This window comes from Dictyostelium discoideum (assembly GCF_000004695.1).
Source record: "Dictyostelium discoideum AX4 chromosome 5 chromosome, whole genome shotgun sequence".
NCBI classification, from domain to species: Eukaryota; Evosea; class Eumycetozoa; order Dictyosteliales; family Dictyosteliaceae; genus Dictyostelium; species Dictyostelium discoideum.
In genome coordinates, this window is record NC_007091.3 from 885,416 (window position 1) to 902,915 (window position 17,500).

Genomic DNA, 17,500 nt, shown 5'->3' on the forward strand with positions numbered 1-17,500 from the left:
AAAAAAAAAAAAAAAATAAAATTGGGGTTGTGTGTTTGAACGCTTGTGGTTGGAATGTGTTTGAGAGAACATAAAAAATAAATAAATAAAATAATTATTTTTAATTGAAGGTTATTTATTTTTTTTTTTTTTACGAACAATATATATTAAATTAAATTAATTCAAAATAAAATTTAAATTTAAATTAAATAAATATTAAAAAATTAAAAAAAATGGAAATAAATTAAAAATATTATATTGGATAAACTTAATTTACAAAATTATATCATTTATAATTTAATATTCTCTATTATAATAATATAATAATATAATAATATATTTATAAAAAAAAAAAAAAAAAAAAAAAAAAAAAATGAGAATATTATTATTATTATTTTTATTAATAGTTGCAAACTTCCATACAATTAGTTCAAATTGTATATACTATGATCCATTAAGAAATCAAACCTATGATCTAAAAACAATATTTAAACAGTATGTATAATTAAAAAATAAAATAAAAAATAAAAATTAATTATTTACTAAATTATTTTTTTATTTTTTTATTTTTTTTATTTTTTTTATTATTTCTATATGTTTAGAAATGAAAAAAATTATTTTACTACAGGTAATTCAAGTTTTGGGTATAATGGTGAACATTTTTCAATAAATTTTAATTTATGTAATGATATTGATTATAGTTATTGTAATGGAATTTCATCAATTTGCCAATATTTCTATGATGAAAATTCATTCAAGGGTATTTTCGACCTAGGAACATTTTCAAATGTTGAATTTGACGATAACCAATTAACAATAGTTTATAAAAGTATTGTATTTGATAAAAATGGTTACAATGATTGTTCTGGTGCTATTGAAAAGAATAGAAGGGTTACATACTTTAATTTTCAATGTGATTATTCAATAGATGTTATTAATAATACCAATGAAATCGTTCCAATTGAAGATGGATTTTGTAAATATCAAGTTTATTTAAAGAGCAAATCATTTTGTACCACCACCTCCAACACTACTACTACTACCACTACTACTAGTGCTATTACTTCAACCACTACCACTACCGCTACTACTACTACCAATGATAATAATGAAAATGAATGTTCGAAATCACATACAATATATTATAATTCAATTGATAATTCATGTGAATGTGATTCTCAATCAACTGGAAAACAATGTGAAATTTCAAAAATGTTTTTTAGTTCGATTTCATATGTTCAAGAAAAGGGTGGGTTAGTGTTTTTAAATGGATACTTTGGAACTGAATATAGGAAATCAAAATTTAATATTACAATTGGCGATAATAATGAAAATTGTAGAAATGTAACACAATTAAGTGAATCACTAATTAAATGTGATATTGGTCCTGGCTTTGGGTTTAAAGATGTTTATTTAGAAGATAGAGGTTTATCAATTTATAAACAATATCAATTACAATATATTGGTAATATTAATACTAATGCAAATAATAACAATAATAATAATGCAAATGATGAAAATGATAATTCATCAAATTCAATAATATCAGGTTATAAAATCGAAATAATAGTTTTAGCATGTGCTATTGTTGCTTCAATTATAATAATGATATTTACATATAGATTCATAAAGAAAAGACAAGAAAAATTAAAAATAGAGAAAACTCAACAATTAAATAGTAAAAATATAATAATTGCCTAAAATATTTTTTAAAATACTAAATAAATAAAAATAAAAATAGAAATAAAAATGAAAAATTCCAAATTTGGTAATAAATTTATTTTTAATTTTTTTTCTTGATAATTTCACTTTTTTTTTTTTTTTTTTTTTTTTGATTTTTTTTTTTTGATTTTTTTTTTTTTTTTTTGAAATTAAAAAAATTTAATTTAATTTTTTTTTTTATTTTTTATTTTTATTTTTTTTAAAAATAAAAACAAGTAGAGAAAATGTCAACATCAACAACAGATACAGATAAATATGATAGACAATTACGTTTATGGGGAGAAGATGGTCAATCCAAATTAGAAAGATCACATATTTTATTATTAAATGGTAGTGCAACAGGTACAGAAACATTAAAGAATTTAGTATTACCAGGTATTGGAAGTTTCACAGTTGTAGATAATAAAAAAGTAACAGAATCAGATTTGGGTAATAACTTTTTCGTAGAACGTTCAAGTCTTGGTAAACCACGTGCAACTGTAGTTTGTGAATTACTTCGTGAATTGAATGATCGTGTTAAAGGTTTCTCTGTTGAAGAATGTCCAATTCATTTAATCAATAATAACATTTCATTCTTTAAAGACTTTTCATTGGTTGTCGCAAATAGATTATCAGAGGAAGCATTATTAACACTCTCTCAATACTTAACTGAACAAAATATTCCATTATTAATTACAAATTCTTATGGTTATATTGGTTATTTAAGAATTTCAACACCAGAACATCAAAGTAAGTTTTTTTTTTTTTTTTTTTTTTCTTTATAAAATTAAAAAAATAAAAATAAAAAGTATTAACATACCTTTTTGTTGTTATTATTATTATTTTTAGTTATTGAATCAAAACCTGATGATCCAATTGATGATTTAAGAATTTATAATCCATTTAAACAATTAGTTGATATGGCTGACGCACTTGAATTGGATAAATTAAATACTCAACAACATTCTCATGTTCCTTATGTATTATTGTTAATTAAATTTTTAAAAGAATGGAGATCAACTCACAATGATAAAATGCCAGAAACAAGAGCAGAAAAAGATGAATTTAAAAAGTTTTTCAATTCTCACTCTTGGAGTGCCGATGAAATGAACTTTGTTGAAGGTATTCAAAATTTATTAAAATATATTCAACCACCAAGAGTATGTTTATAAATATTTTTAATATTTCTATTTCTATTTGTATAAAATTTTATTTATTATTAACATATTCTAAAAAAAAAAAAAAATATAGGTACCAGGTGATGTTCAAAATTTATTAAAAGATCCAAAAACTAATATTACAGAAAATTCCGATGATTTCTGGGTATTGGTTGCAGCACTCAAAGAATTTATGACAAATAATGATAACACATTACCATTACATGGTAATGTACCAGATATGACCTCTGAAACTCATAATTTCATTCAACTTCAAAAAGGGTATATATATATATATAGAGAGATAGATAGATATAGTTTTTATTTTTATAAAACTTATTATTTATTGATTATTAATCCCCCCTCCCCCCTTAATTATAACAATTTAGTTATCAAGAAAAAGCATTAGCTGATTTATCAGAATTTTCAGGATATGTTGATCAAATTTTAACTAAAGTTGGTAAATCATCAATTTCATCAGATTTAGTAAAGAAATTCTGTAAAAATACTCGTTTCCTCAATATTATTAGATATAGAACTATCAGTGAAGAGTATAATCAACCAAAAACCAATTTAATCAAATCTGAATTAGAACAAGCTGACACAGTCATGGTCTTTTATATTCTCCTTCGTGGTATTGATAAGTTTTATAAAACCTATCACAAATATCCAGGTTCATCCGATGATTTCGAATCTGATATTCCTTTATTGAAAACTGTTATCACTCAATACTTGGCTGAAATTAATATTTCAAATGATTTAGTTAAAGATGATTATATTGCAGAATTGTAAGTTTATATATATATATATATATATTTTTTTTTTTTTTTTTTTTCCTCTTCTAAAAATTATACTAATTATCTTATTGTTTAAATATTAAAATAGTGTAAGATTTGGTGGTTCAGAACTTCATAATATTGCATCATTAATGGGTGGTGTTACTTCTCAAGAAATCATTAAACTTATCACTCATCAATACACTCCATTAAACAATACTTTTATTTTCAATGGAATTAATAGTACTGCTGGATCATACAACCTTTAAAAAGATGTAAACCAATTGAAAAAAAAAAAAAAAAAAAAAAAAAAAAAAAAAAAAAAAAAAAAATATGATACACTACTATAATAATAAACTTTTTTTTTTTTTAATGTACAACAACAATCAATATACTTTATTTATTTATTTTTTATATTTTATTTTATTTGTTATTTTTTAGATTTATTTTTATAATTTGAATGTTCAATTATTATTTCCTTTAAAACGTCAAATAAAAAAGGAATATATATTAAATCAATACCTTTTTTCCAAGTAAAACTATTGTTATTGTTAATAATAACATTATTATTGTTTTGATCAGTTGTTGAAAATATCATATTGTTTACAATTTGTTTGGTACTGGCAAAAACTTGATAATTTAAAGAATTAACTAATTCATCTATTCCTTTTGCAATACCATTTTGAATATTGGTTGACCAATGTACAGATGATGATGGTAAATTAATATTACAATTATTTGATAAATATTTTCTAAAATGATAAATTTGTAATGATTCTGTTGTAGGATTTTGAAAAATTGAAAATAATAATAATTTAATACGATCCATTGTATTTCTATATCCAGGTGTAAATGATGAACTATTTAAACATAAAATCGATGAATGAATTATACCAAAATACCATCCATTTTTATCAGGTTGTTCATAAAATATTATATTTGAAAAAATATTAAAATTATTATTATTAAAAATTGAATTTAAATTATTATTACTATTATTTAATGAAATATTATTATTATTATTATTATTACAATTGTTAATATTATTATTATTATTATTATTATTATTATTATTATTATTATTATTATTATTATTATTGTTATTATTATTATTATTATTACAATTATTATAATTAAAATTACATATATTATTATTTATATTACAAATTAAATCAAATGACAGGAGTTTACCTAATTGTTTTAGTTTTTTTTCACCATTCTTTTGTGATGAAAAATATTCTTTATGATTTAATTGTGAGAAAAATTTTCCACCATTTTTATATTCCATAATTAAAAAAAATGGTTTTTCAATTTGAGTTTGAATAATATTAAATAATTGTTCTGATTGAAGTTTTGATTGTTTTAATAAATTAATCGACATTTTATTAAATTCTTCTTCACAACTATCAATTAATCTCATTTCAGGTACTGGATATTTTAAAATTACTTGCAATACCGATGCATATACATCTTGTACCATTGTATTTGATGATTTCAAAATAACTTGATTAAAATCATCATAACCATTATAAAAAGTTACTAAAATAATTATATTATTATTATTATTATTATTAGTATTATTGTTATTGTTAATATTGTTATTTAAAAGTTCAATATTAACTAAATTGTTCCAATCAATATCTTGAATATCAGAAATTATAAAATTATTTTTAGCAACACTAGAATTTAATGATGGAGATGACGTATTTAAAATATTTCCATTTGTTTCGAAATTATCAATATTTTGAATAATTATTTTATTTAAATTAATAGAATCAATTGAATTTAGTGAAGGTGATAAATTTGGTGATGATATTGGTGAATTATGAATTTTATTGAAATTATTGAAATTTTCATTTTTAGAATTATTTTCAATATTATTATTATTATTATTATTATTATTATTATTTTTATTATTATTATTATTATTATTATTATTTAAAATTTCATTTTTAATATTTAAATTTTCATTTTTAAAATTATTGTTATTTGTTTTATTATTTATTTTTTTGGTTGAAAATATATTTTTAACTTTTTTAATAATGAATGTCATTTTTATTTTAAATTTAATAATTTATTTGATTTAAAAATAATAAATTAATAAAAATAATTAATTAATTAATTGAATTTAATAAATTTAATTAAATAATATAATCTTTTAATTTAATTATAATTTTAATTTTTTTATTTTTATTTTAATTTTATTTTTTTTACTTTATTTTATTTTATTTTACTTTACTTTATTTTTATTTTTATTTTTATTTTTAAAAATAATAATAAAAAATAAAATTTATAAAATAATTATATCAAAAAATTAAATATTAAAAAAAAATATATATTTATTTTAATTTTAAATTATATTTTTTTTAATTTTTTTTTTTAAATTATTTTTTATAATTATTTTTTAAATTAGATGAATTTTATTTTTTTTATTGTGAACTTGGCAAGATTAATCTTACATATGTATACAATAAATTTCTATTTTTGTTTTTATTTTACAATAAAATAATTTTTCCCTATCCTTGTACAATTTCTATATTTCTTTTTACAAAAATTTTATTTATCTTTATTTTCCCCAATTTATTCATAAAATAACCACCTGCTCACCATAAATATTCTACCACTGTTAAATTTAACACAAACACCCACACTTTTATTCCAATACAATTATTAATAGTTTCCCATTAATTTAAGAATAATTAAAATAAAAAAAAAAACTGCCACCACACCACTATTTTGGGCATTTGTTTTTATAAAAAATGTGAGTTAATAAATTAAAAAAGAGAATATTGATATGATAAGTGAAAATTTATAAATAAAATTAAAAAAATTGATAAATAAAATTTTTTTCAACCACCTCAAGCATATCAATACTTAACAATTTAAAAAACCAAGATAATCTTGATCATTACAAAAATTTTATATAATATTGCCATTATCGCATCTGACCAATTTTGGAATATGTGTTCGGAATAAATGATGAAAGGTTTTTTTTTTTTTTCAATATTTTCTCAACAAGTAAAAAAAAAGTATGGTCAGAAAAGATAAAATTTTCTTTTATGTGTGTGTGCATGTGTTAAAGTGTTAAAGTGTTAAAGTGTTGTTTATTATTATAATTTTACTCATTTTCTACCATAAATTAATTAATGAAAAAAAAAAAAAAAAAAAAAGAAGTCAATTTTACATATGAAAAAATTAAAAAAAAAAAAAAATACCAATAATATCCTGTTGAAAAGTTTATCTTTTTATTTGTATTTGATATTTGATTATAATCTCAATCATAGCGAGATAGCCTCGATACATTGGTGTTAGATTTTAAGAAGAAAAATGTACAAATTAATATTTCATTATAAAAAAAAAAAATAATAAAAAAAAAAAAAACAAATAATTATAATTATTTTTTTTTTTTTTTCTTCTTTCATTAGTTATTATTTAGTTTTTTCATTTCTGCAATTGGTTCAGTAGATTTTACAGGGTATCCATTTTTTGTGTTTGGGAAAAAATTTCCAGATTTTAAAGCATTATCTCTATAATTTTTTAGTTTTTTTTTTATTAATAAATTAATTAAATAGATTTTTTTTTTTTTTAATCATTTTTTATTTGAAATAAAAGAAATCAAAAAAAAAAAAAAATGATTTACAATAAAACCTACACATCATCTGGAATAGTACCAACTATATTTCTATACATTTTTTTTAAAATAAAATTTTAGTTCACAAATATTCTTTTTTTTTTTTGTTTTTGTTTATATTGAATATAAAAAAAAAAAAAAAAAAAAAAAAAAGGAAGAGAAAAAAAAAAAAAAAAAGAAAAATTTCCAAATATAATCACCTTCAAAGAAAAAAAAAAATATCTTTAGCCAAATGTAATAAATAAAAAAAAAAACAAACTTAATCAAGTTGAAATTTAGCCTACTTTTTATTTTTTACTTTTTTTTTTTTTTTTTTTTTTTTTAAAAGAAAAAAAACTTTTTTCAGAAAAAAAAAAAAAAATTAAAATTTAAAAAAAAATTAAACCAAATTTTTTTAAAAAAACACCCCCATCAAAAAAAAAAAAAAAAAAGCATAACAATTTTAATGATATAAAAACTATTTTTATTTTGTTATTGTTGTTATTTTTATTTTTTTATTTTTTTATTTTTTACTTTTTTTTTTTTTTTTTTTTGTGTGTATGTGTGTTAATATTATTTTTTTAATTATTTGATTGTTTTTATATTTAATAATATTTAATTTAAATAATAGTCATATCTTTCCACCATGAATCATGGTGGTATGAATATGAATCATTCCACCACCACCTCCAGTGGTGATAGTGGAATGACAATGGGATTAAAATTTACAATAGAAGTTGAAGATATCCTTTTCAATAATTGGTCAACCAAATCAGTTTGGTCTTATCTTTTAGCACTTGTAATTGTATTCTTTGCCAGTGGTTTATTAGAATTTTTAAATTGTGTAAAACAAAATATTCATAGAACCTATGCAATTAATATAAGCGATCCACATTTAAGATTAAGGTAAAAATTAAAAATTAAAAATTATATAAAAAATATTTTAATCTCAAACTAACAAAATTTTAATTTTTTTAATTATTAATTTTAAATAATATATAGTAAATGGAAAAATGTTTGGAAATATAAAATTATATTGATGGTATTACATGTTATTAAATTAATGTTTCATTATTCATTAATGTTAATTATTATGTCATTTAATCTTGGTTTAATATTTTCAGTTTTGGCTGGTGCTGGATTAGGTTATATCGTATTTTTAGATGGTCCATTATCCTTTTCATCGCACCATAAAAATAATAATTATATACAATTAAATGAAACTAAAGTTATGACCAACGATGATTGTGCTTCTTCAACAATAATTATAAACTCTTTTGATCCCAATAATAGTATTCATGATAATAGCGCCAACAATAACAACAATATTAATCATAACAACAATTACCTTCACCATGATATTGATGAGATTTAATAATATCACTATTATGATGATTAAACACTTCCTTTTTTTTCTCCTCCTCTTTCTTCATCAAATTTTTATCTTATTCCCCCTCAACCTCAACTTCAACTACAAATTCAACCTTAAACCCCCTCCCCTTCTTTAACCTCTTCATCACCATCTTTATTCTCCAACCTCAGATCCCTCTCCCTTTTTTTTTCTTCAAACCCCCTCCCCTCATTTTTCTTCCTTTCAACATTATTATTTTGCAAAATTCAAATCTATATACTAACCAAGAAATAAAAAAATAATCAAAAAAAAAATTATTTATTTAATATACTTTTATAATTTATTAAAATTAAAACTTGATTTAAATTTATAATCAAAATGAATTTTTTTTTTTTTTTTTTTTTTTTAATACGAAGAGAAAAGGAATAAAAAAAATAAATGAAAAGTTTTTTTTTTTTTTTTGGCATTATAATGAGTTTATTTTATTTAAATTAAACTTTCATGAGGATGTCTAGTTTTTTTTAATGGTGAACCAATTCGCCATGATTGGCCACCCGAAGAAGAGGAGGATAGACTTGAAAAAGAAGAGGAGAGGGATGATGACATACTACCAACTGGTGTATCACTACTACTATGACTATCAACACTTGAACCACTATTAATACTACCAACACTATTATTGCTAGTTGGTCTAACTTTATTGACTGTATTAAGATTATTATTTGTACTAGTACTGGTCTCACTTAGTGGTCTATTTTTTACAAGTGTTGTAGTAATAATTGGTATATCATTATTATTATTAATATTTGGAGTAGAATTATTATTATTATTACTATTATTATTATTATTAATATTATTATTAATATTATTATTAATATTTGGAGTTGAATTATTATTTTTATTATTATTATTATTATTATTATTATTATTATTATTATTATTATTATTATTATTACAATCTGGAGAATTTGAAACTACAGGTGATGATGGAGAAGTTGGTGATGAGGATGCTGGTGAAGTTGGTGATGATGATACTGGTGAAGTTGGTGATGATGATACTGGCGAAGTTGGCGATGATGATACTGGTGAAGTTGGTGAATTATTTGTTGCTGTTTTAGTTCTCTTAAAAATAATAGATCCACCACTTTTACCATTGTTATTACTGCTGTTGTTGGCATTATTACTTGATGAAATTGATCTTCTGAGTGTATCAAATGGTAAAGAAGTTGATAAATTTGCTTGTGAATTTTGTTGATTTATAACATTTGCAACTCTATTTGATTCTTTATCATTTCTATCTTTTGATAAAAAGAAAGAATTTTGTGATTGAGTTGTATTTTGAGTTTGTATTGATTGAGGTGGATCAATATTCCAACATTTAAGTGAAGAATCCCATGATGCTGAAACAAATCTTGTTAATTTATTTTTTTTGCCAACATTTGATTTATTATTATTGTTGTTGTTGTTGTTGTTATTGTTGTTGTTGTTACTGTTGTAATCAATTGAAGCTAAAGATACAACCCAATCAGTATGACCTCTTAAAACTTTTTGGCAAACACCAGAATTCATATCCCAAATTCTAATGGTTTGATCTTGAGAACTTGTGATGAGAGTTTCACCTTCATAGAGGATTGATAAGATTTCATCGTTATGACCTTTGAAAGATTTGATAGCGAAACCACTTTGAATATCCCAAGCTTTTAGATAACCATCACCAGAACCACTAACCAATGTTTTTGAATCATTATTATAGGCCAAAGCATTGATACCACCACCATGACCAGCAAATGTTTTATTTGAATGTGGACTATTTAAATCCCACATTTTAACGGTACAATCAAAACTACCAGTGAACAAGGTATTATTACCCGACACAACTGCTTTAGTTACCCAGTCATGATGTTCAGAAAACACTTGAAATTGCTTCATTGCACGAATATCCCAAGCACGAACTGTTGTATCGGTACTTGTTGTCACTGCATAATAGCCATTGTCAAACATTACCGTTGAGAGAATATTGCCTTGATGACCAGTGAAACGATGAATTTTCCTATTTGATCTTGCATCCCAAATGATCATATTTCCATCATTTGAACCGGTTAAAATCGTATTTCCTTTCATTTGTAGACTTGAGATTTCATTGGTATGTTCTTGTAATGTTGATCCACAACTCCATTCACTTCCATTGTAATTCCAAATACGTAATGTTTTATCACGTGAACCAGAACAAAACATATTATCAATGGATTGGTCAACACCTATACATGTTACACTTGATTTATGATTACTAAGACGTTGTAAAAATTTACCATCATTATAATCCCATACCATTATACTACCACCTGTTGTACCATTGATAACTGATTGCCTTTTATTTAATGTTTGGACACATGTTATTGATGAACCACTACCTTTTAATGTTAAAACTGAATACCCATCTTTTTTATCATATATTACATCTTGTGATTGTTGCTGTTGTTGTTGTCCTAAATCAAAAGATAATGATAAATTTGTGGATAAAGTAGCAGTTGTAATAGTACCACCACCACTATTATTTAAAGAAGAAGTTGAAGATGATAAAGTTGGTGTTGAATTATTTGATTGATTTAATGAACTACCACTGGTTGATCTTTTTTGATAACTTAATTTGAAATCATCTTCAGATGCTTTTCTTCTCATTTCAATTAGTTTTTGATAATACATTTTTGAGTCATTCTTTTCAACATCAACATTTCTTTTAACTGATGAAGAGAAATATTTAATATCACCACTATTGATATCAACATAACTATTCTGTTTATTATGATTTGCTTTTACATCTGATACTATACCAGATGTTTGAGAAATTATACTTCTATTATATTGAATGACATTTGAAATCTCTTCATTTTTGATTGAATCTCTATTAATAACACTATTGATGGTACCATTTTCATCTGGTTCATTAACACCACCACCAGCACCATTTTGATTTGAAGGATCTGCATAATGTAGTTTCTCTATTAAGGATGCCAATATATTGTAATGATCATCACTGATATTACAAATGATAACCATTCTACCAATGAATCTAATTGTATCAGCCACTGATAATTTCAATCTAATCATAAGATAAGCGAAAACACTTAGGGATTTAAACAATACATCTTCTTCCAATTGAGTAGCTTCAGTTTGTTCTTCCTTTGTCTTATTATCCCAATCATCCAATTGACCATTATTGAATGATTCTGGTAATTGTTCTAATCTCATTTTCAAGAGACTATCCAAGAAAGATGATTCCCAAAAGTAAGAATTCTTCCAAAGACGTAAACCACTGAAATGTATGAATAAAGGTTCTTGTTGAGTTTGTTGTTGATTACCATTACCACTAACCACAATCTTTTTAAAATGAATATCTTTTGTAATTGATATGATTGTTGATGCAGTTTTAAAATCGGCAGCATTATTACATTCATTGAAAATCTTCTTTAATATTTCAATCAATAATAATAATCTCCAACCTGATTCCATTGTAATACCATTACCATTGTCACCAATAATCTTATACAAAGAATTCATAAAATGAACTCTACTTTTCTTTAATTTAAATAAATCCAATAAAAGTTTTTGTTGTTCAAAATCAATTACAATTTGAGCATTTTGATTGTAACCATTACTATTACCATTATTATTATTATTATTTAAACCAAGTTTGCCTACATTTTCATCAAAAATAATCTCTGTATACTTTTCAATATATTCTTGTAATAATTGATCATCTTCTAATTGTGCTGATGAGGTAACTGGTGTTTCACCATTTGAATTTGTAATTACAATATTTGATTTATTTAGTGTATTATTATCATCATCATTATTATTAGTTTTGGTGCTACTATTAACATTTTTTGAAGGTGTTAAAACAACTGAAATTGAACTTCTTCTACTTGCAATTATAATTGAACTACCATTTAAATTTGGTGATGTTGAAGGGGACGATGACGATGAAGAATTTGGTGAGGATGATAAATTTGAAGAAGATGATGAATTTGATGAGAAACTATTTTTTCTATTTTGTTTTGATTTTGAAGGACTTGGTGTAAATAAAATACTTGGTATTAAAAATGATGCTTGAGAATCATCTCTCTTGTAAGGTCTTGGTTTGGTATCAATATTTTCTCTTGAAAATTCAGTTCTCTTTGAAAATAATGCTTTATTTAACTCTGGAAATTGTAATCTAGGATCTGGTAATACTGATAATAATGGATTCAATGTAGACGAATCTGGTGGTGGTATATTTATAGTTTCCATCATTAAATGATTACCATCATTTTTTGAAAATTCTAAAATACATGTTATAACTGAATCATAACCAGAAATATTATTAAAATTAATATTATTATCTTTATCTTTATCTTTATTATTATCATTTTTATTATTATCATTTTTATTATTATTATTACTATTATTATTATTATTATTATTTTTATTATTACTATAAGTTGATAAAGTTGGAGTTGGTGGTAATTTTTGTTGTTGTTGTTTTAATGAAGGTGATTGTAAAATATCTTCTTTATATTGGTTACAAACTAAATTAAAGAATAAACTTTTTGGGTTTGATAATGATACATTTTTATTACTATTATTACTTTGATCCTCATCAAAGAATGCTGTTACAGCAGCAGTTTCTATTAAATCTGATAAAAATCCAACAACTTCTGGATCACTTTGTTTAACTAAATATGAAGATTTATTGAATGTTGATATTGGTTTTGGGTATTTTCTTAACATATATCTATATTGGTCAACATCATAAAAGAATCTAACCATAAAACCTAAAAATGCTGCTCTAATTTTTGTTGATACATCTAAATTATTTCCTCTAACATTATCATTTGACGAAAATACTCTACATATTAATTCAATATCTGGATATAAAATTTGTTTTAAATTGGTTTCTAATCTATTACGTTCAAATTCTGGTAAATTATTAATAAATCCATCTGGTTTTGAAACTATTTGTTGTAAATCTAAATCAACAACTACAATCTATATTAAATTATATAAATATATATATTTAAAATATTTTAAATTTTAAATTAGTTTATCATTTTAAAAAAAAAAAAAAAAAAAAAAAAAAAAAAAAAAAAAATTTAAAAACTTACATCTGATAAATCAATTTTTGGTTGATTTTTATTTTTAATCATACCAACAATGAATGGAGTTGGTGCTTGAAGAAAATCTACTAATAAATCTGGTAAAATTGGAATATACACATGTGGCCAACTAAATGGATACAATAAACCAATTAAAGTTTCACAAACAATTGTTAATAATGAATTAAATTTTGATAAAAATAAAACTTTTCTTTCTTGAAGTACTGCTGAAAATAAATTTATTGTATTATTTACACCAATTATATTAAATAATAATGAAAATGGTATCTAAATAAAAATTTAAAAAATTATATTAATTAATTGTTAAAAAAAAAAAAAAAAAAAAAAAAAAAAAAAAAAAAAAAAAAAAAAGTAAAAAAATAAAAAATAATAAAAACTTACATCTAAAGATGGGAATAATGGTAAATTTGATAATGAATAATTTAATTTTGATGGATTTAAATTATTATTATTATTACTAAAAATACTACTACCACCAATAAAACTACCCATACTATTATTTGATGTACCTTTTAATACATTTTTAAATATATTATTGATTAATGTATGTTGTGGCGTGAAAATGTCAGGTAAATTAATATTAAATCTAAAACCTGAAATTGGTCTTGGTAAATCATTTACAATATATGAAATAATTCTTTCTATTGGTATTTTATTAGTTTCATCTGTGCCATTATTTATACTATATAAATAAACATAACTAAGTAATTGTTTTAAAATATCATAACATGGATATCTTGATAGTAATGTTATTGAAACTGGTTTAAATAATTGTTCATATTGATCATTTTCCTATATTATTATTATTTTTATTTTTATTTTTATTTTTATTTTTATAGTTAGTATATTATTTGTGTAAAAAATAATTTTTTAGAATTTTAATTTTTTAGTACATACCATTTTTGATTTTTCAATTTCTGTATAATAAATTAAAGATGTTGAATAAAATCTTGAACCGTCCAACTCTGTTAAACAAAACATTGATAAAGTTGGATCTTCCATTGTTTCTTTTATTAATAAACCAGATGGAAAACAAAACATCCAAATATGAGCTGGAATATCTGCATCATCATAGTTGGTTGCTGGATATCTATCAATAATTTCAGTTTGATATGGTTTATCAATATCGTTGACAACAATTGATCTACCCAATCCACAAACTATAAAATAATCAACCAATCTATGATAACTTGTAAATTTCTTTGTCATTATTGAAGTATTCATTTTATCGTCTTCATCCCCAATCATTGTTAAATGAGACATTCTGTTGTTTGATTAAGTTTTTTTTATTTTTATATTATTATTTTTGTTATTTTTGTTATTTTTTTTTTTGTTATTTTTTTTTTTTTTGTTTTCTAACTTTGAGACTTTTTTTCTTTTTTTTTTTTGACAACTAAACCTTTTTTACATGTCCTTTTTGTTATTAATTTTCGTATTTGGTTTTAAATGTTATTATTATTATTATTATTATTATTATTTTATTATATTTTATTAATATTACTATTATTATTATTATAATAATAATAATAATAATAATAATAATAATAATAATAATAAAAAGAAAAAAAAAAACAAAAAAAACAAACTAAGTTGTCAAACTTTGAGTTGAATCAAATTGGCACTGTGTGGATTTTTTAAAAAAAATTTTAAAAAAAAAAATAAAATAAAAAAAAAAAAAATTTTAAAAAAGTTGGTTGTGTTTTGATTTTTTTTTTTTTTTTTTATACTCCAACATAAAATAAAATATCTTGGATTTTGAATTTTTTATAATAATGGAAAAAAAAATAAAAATAAAAATAATATTCAAAAAAAAGAAAAAAAAAAAAAAAAAGAAAAATTTTGTTTTAATCTTATTTCAACTAGTGTATTTAATTCAAATGTCAAATATTTTATAACAAGGTATTAAATATGATTAATTTAAAAAATAAAAAAAAAAAAATGAAAAATAAAAAAAAAAAAATAAAAAAAAATAAAATGCATGTCACCATACATGGCGCAATTTAAAATTTTTTTGTGTAAGCAATTTCCAAACATATTTTAATTTATATTTTTAATTAAAATTAATTATGAACGGCAACTATTTTTAGAATAATATTTTTATTTTTAATTATTATTTTTTATCATTAATTTTATATAGTATTTTTATTATTTTTATTATTATTATTATTATTATTATTATTATTATTATTATTATTATTATTATTATTATTATTATTATTATTATTATTATTTTATTATAAGTTGATAAAGCTATAGTTGTATTTAATTATTGGAATTATAAAATTTTTCATCTTTTTTTTATTATTTTTTTATTATTTTTTATTTTTTTAAAAATTTAAAAAGCAAAGATTTTAGATTCATTGTTTTTGAGGAGTATCTGTTTGAAAAAAAAAGAAAAAATGAAGAAAAAAAATTCTAAGAAAAAGCAGAAATTTTTGATTTGAATGCAATCAAAAATTCAAATAAAAATTAAATCTTTTTTGTAAAATGAACTTTTTCGATTATTTTTAATAAAAAAAATGGTTTGTTTTGAAAAAAAAAAAAAAAAAAAAGAAACCTTTTTTGTGATCTTTTATTTTATTATTTTTTTTTTTAAGAAAGGATCTGATTACATCTTTCAAATTCCTTGGTTTTAAGTAAATTTCGAATGTATGAATTTTTTTTTTTTTTAAATGATTAATTAGTTTAATTAATTTAATAGTTTAATAAAGAAAAAAATAAATAAGAAAAAACATTGAAGTGTTTAATAATAAACTGTTTTTTTTTTTTTTCAAACTCAACAAAAAAAAAAAATAAAAAAAATAAATAAAAAAATTCTTTTTTTATTTTTTTTTATTTTTTTTTTATTTTTTTTAAAAAAACGACCGTCGTAAACATTTTCTTTTAATTTCAGTAACAAGTTTTTTTATTATTTTTTTTTTAAAAGTTATACATAAACTATCAATTTGAATAAAGAAAAAGGGTCAGAGATCACAACAGTTTGTCAAAAAATCACTAAAAGCTAAAAAAGCAACATTTATAAATAGAAAATTACCAATCAATAAACAGACACCAAATAAATATAAAGAAATGGTAAAACCACAAAAAAATAGTATGTATAAGACAATTTAAAAATCAAACGATTTTTCGCCTCACTATCGGTAGAACAAATTATTTTTAATTACAAGTGGAATTTGTGGATTTTTTTTTTTCTTATTTGTATTTTTTTTCATTTCCAACAAACCTATATTTTTGTACAAAATTGTAGTTGTTTTCAAAAAGCAAAGTTTATATTTTTTTCAAAAAAAAAAAAAAAAAAAGTAATATGATTTAATATATTGAATAAAAAAAAAAAAATAAAAAAAAAAAAAAATAAAAAAAAATAATAAAATAAAATAAAATAATATAATAAAATAAAATAAAAATAATAATAAAGGAATTTGTAGAAAATAAGATAAAAAAAAAAAAAAATGAAAATCAAATTCTATAATTACACACATTATTCCAACAAAAAAAAAAAATAAAAAAAATAAAAAAATAAAAAAAATAAAAAAAATAAAAAATTGAGCCCATCGTTACTCAACCACCCACTTTTTTATTCCAATAAAATCACAATATTGTCGCCATATTGATTTATTTATTTATTTATTTATTTATTTATTTTTTTTATTTATTTTTTTATTTATTGTTAATTGTTTGTAATTTTAAAAGTGGAGATGATTTTGTCACACGTGTTAATGATAGTGAATTAATTATTTTTTCACTTTTTAAAAAATTAAATCATAGCAACCTTT

At 20.9% G+C, this 17,500-nt stretch overlaps 7 protein-coding genes across 7 annotated transcripts in view; 4 read left to right on the forward strand and 3 right to left on the reverse strand.

Moving 5' to 3' along the window:
* Positions 1 to 352: 352 nt before the first annotated feature.
* DDB_G0287955 (hypothetical protein) lies at positions 353 to 1,680 on the forward strand (the record flags this gene model as incomplete). Its single annotated transcript, XM_631870.1, has 2 exons — positions 353 to 474; positions 582 to 1,680. 2 exons carry the CDS (start codon positions 353 to 355, stop codon positions 1,678 to 1,680), a joined length of 1,221 nt encoding a protein of 406 aa, XP_636962.1.
* A 245-nt stretch (positions 1,681 to 1,925) lies between these two features.
* On the forward strand, positions 1,926 to 3,882 carry nae1 (amyloid beta precursor protein-binding protein 1; the record flags this gene model as incomplete). The annotated part of the gene is made up of 5 exons (XM_631871.1): positions 1,926 to 2,430; positions 2,530 to 2,840; positions 2,932 to 3,119; positions 3,227 to 3,625; positions 3,723 to 3,882. 5 exons carry the CDS (start codon positions 1,926 to 1,928, stop codon positions 3,880 to 3,882), a joined length of 1,563 nt encoding a protein of 520 aa, XP_636963.1.
* Positions 3,883 to 4,043: 161 nt separating this feature from the next.
* DDB_G0287957 (hypothetical protein) lies at positions 4,044 to 5,666 on the reverse strand (the record flags this gene model as incomplete). Its single annotated transcript, XM_631872.1, has 1 exon — positions 4,044 to 5,666. One exon carries the CDS (start codon positions 5,664 to 5,666, stop codon positions 4,044 to 4,046), a length of 1,623 nt encoding a protein of 540 aa, XP_636964.1.
* Positions 5,667 to 7,034: 1,368 nt separating this feature from the next.
* DDB_G0287963 (hypothetical protein) lies at positions 7,035 to 7,303 on the reverse strand (the record flags this gene model as incomplete). Its single annotated transcript, XM_631873.1, has 2 exons — positions 7,035 to 7,140; positions 7,266 to 7,303. 2 exons carry the CDS (start codon positions 7,301 to 7,303, stop codon positions 7,035 to 7,037), a joined length of 144 nt encoding a protein of 47 aa, XP_636965.1.
* A 566-nt stretch (positions 7,304 to 7,869) lies between these two features.
* DDB_G0287959 (hypothetical protein) lies at positions 7,870 to 8,598 on the forward strand (the record flags this gene model as incomplete). The annotated part of the gene is made up of 2 exons (XM_631874.1): positions 7,870 to 8,129; positions 8,226 to 8,598. 2 exons carry the CDS (start codon positions 7,870 to 7,872, stop codon positions 8,596 to 8,598), a joined length of 633 nt encoding a protein of 210 aa, XP_636966.1.
* A 462-nt stretch (positions 8,599 to 9,060) lies between these two features.
* Positions 9,061 to 14,990, reverse strand: DDB_G0287961 (WD40 repeat-containing protein; the record flags this gene model as incomplete). The annotated part of the gene is made up of 4 exons (XM_631875.1): positions 9,061 to 13,599; positions 13,716 to 13,994; positions 14,109 to 14,519; positions 14,625 to 14,990. The coding sequence occupies 4 exons, from the start codon at positions 14,988 to 14,990 to the stop codon at positions 9,061 to 9,063; spliced, it is 5,595 nt and encodes a 1,864-aa protein (XP_636967.1).
* Positions 14,991 to 16,796: 1,806 nt separating this feature from the next.
* Positions 16,797 to 17,500, forward strand: part of DDB_G0287967 (hypothetical protein) — a gene marked incomplete at both ends in the record, with an annotated part of 2,476 nt that continues 1,772 nt past the window's right edge. Inside the window, one exon of the mRNA XM_631876.2 lies at positions 16,797 to 16,818. Coding sequence (XP_636968.2) covers positions 16,797 to 16,818 — 22 coding nt within the window. The remainder of the gene's footprint in view (positions 16,819 to 17,500) is intronic.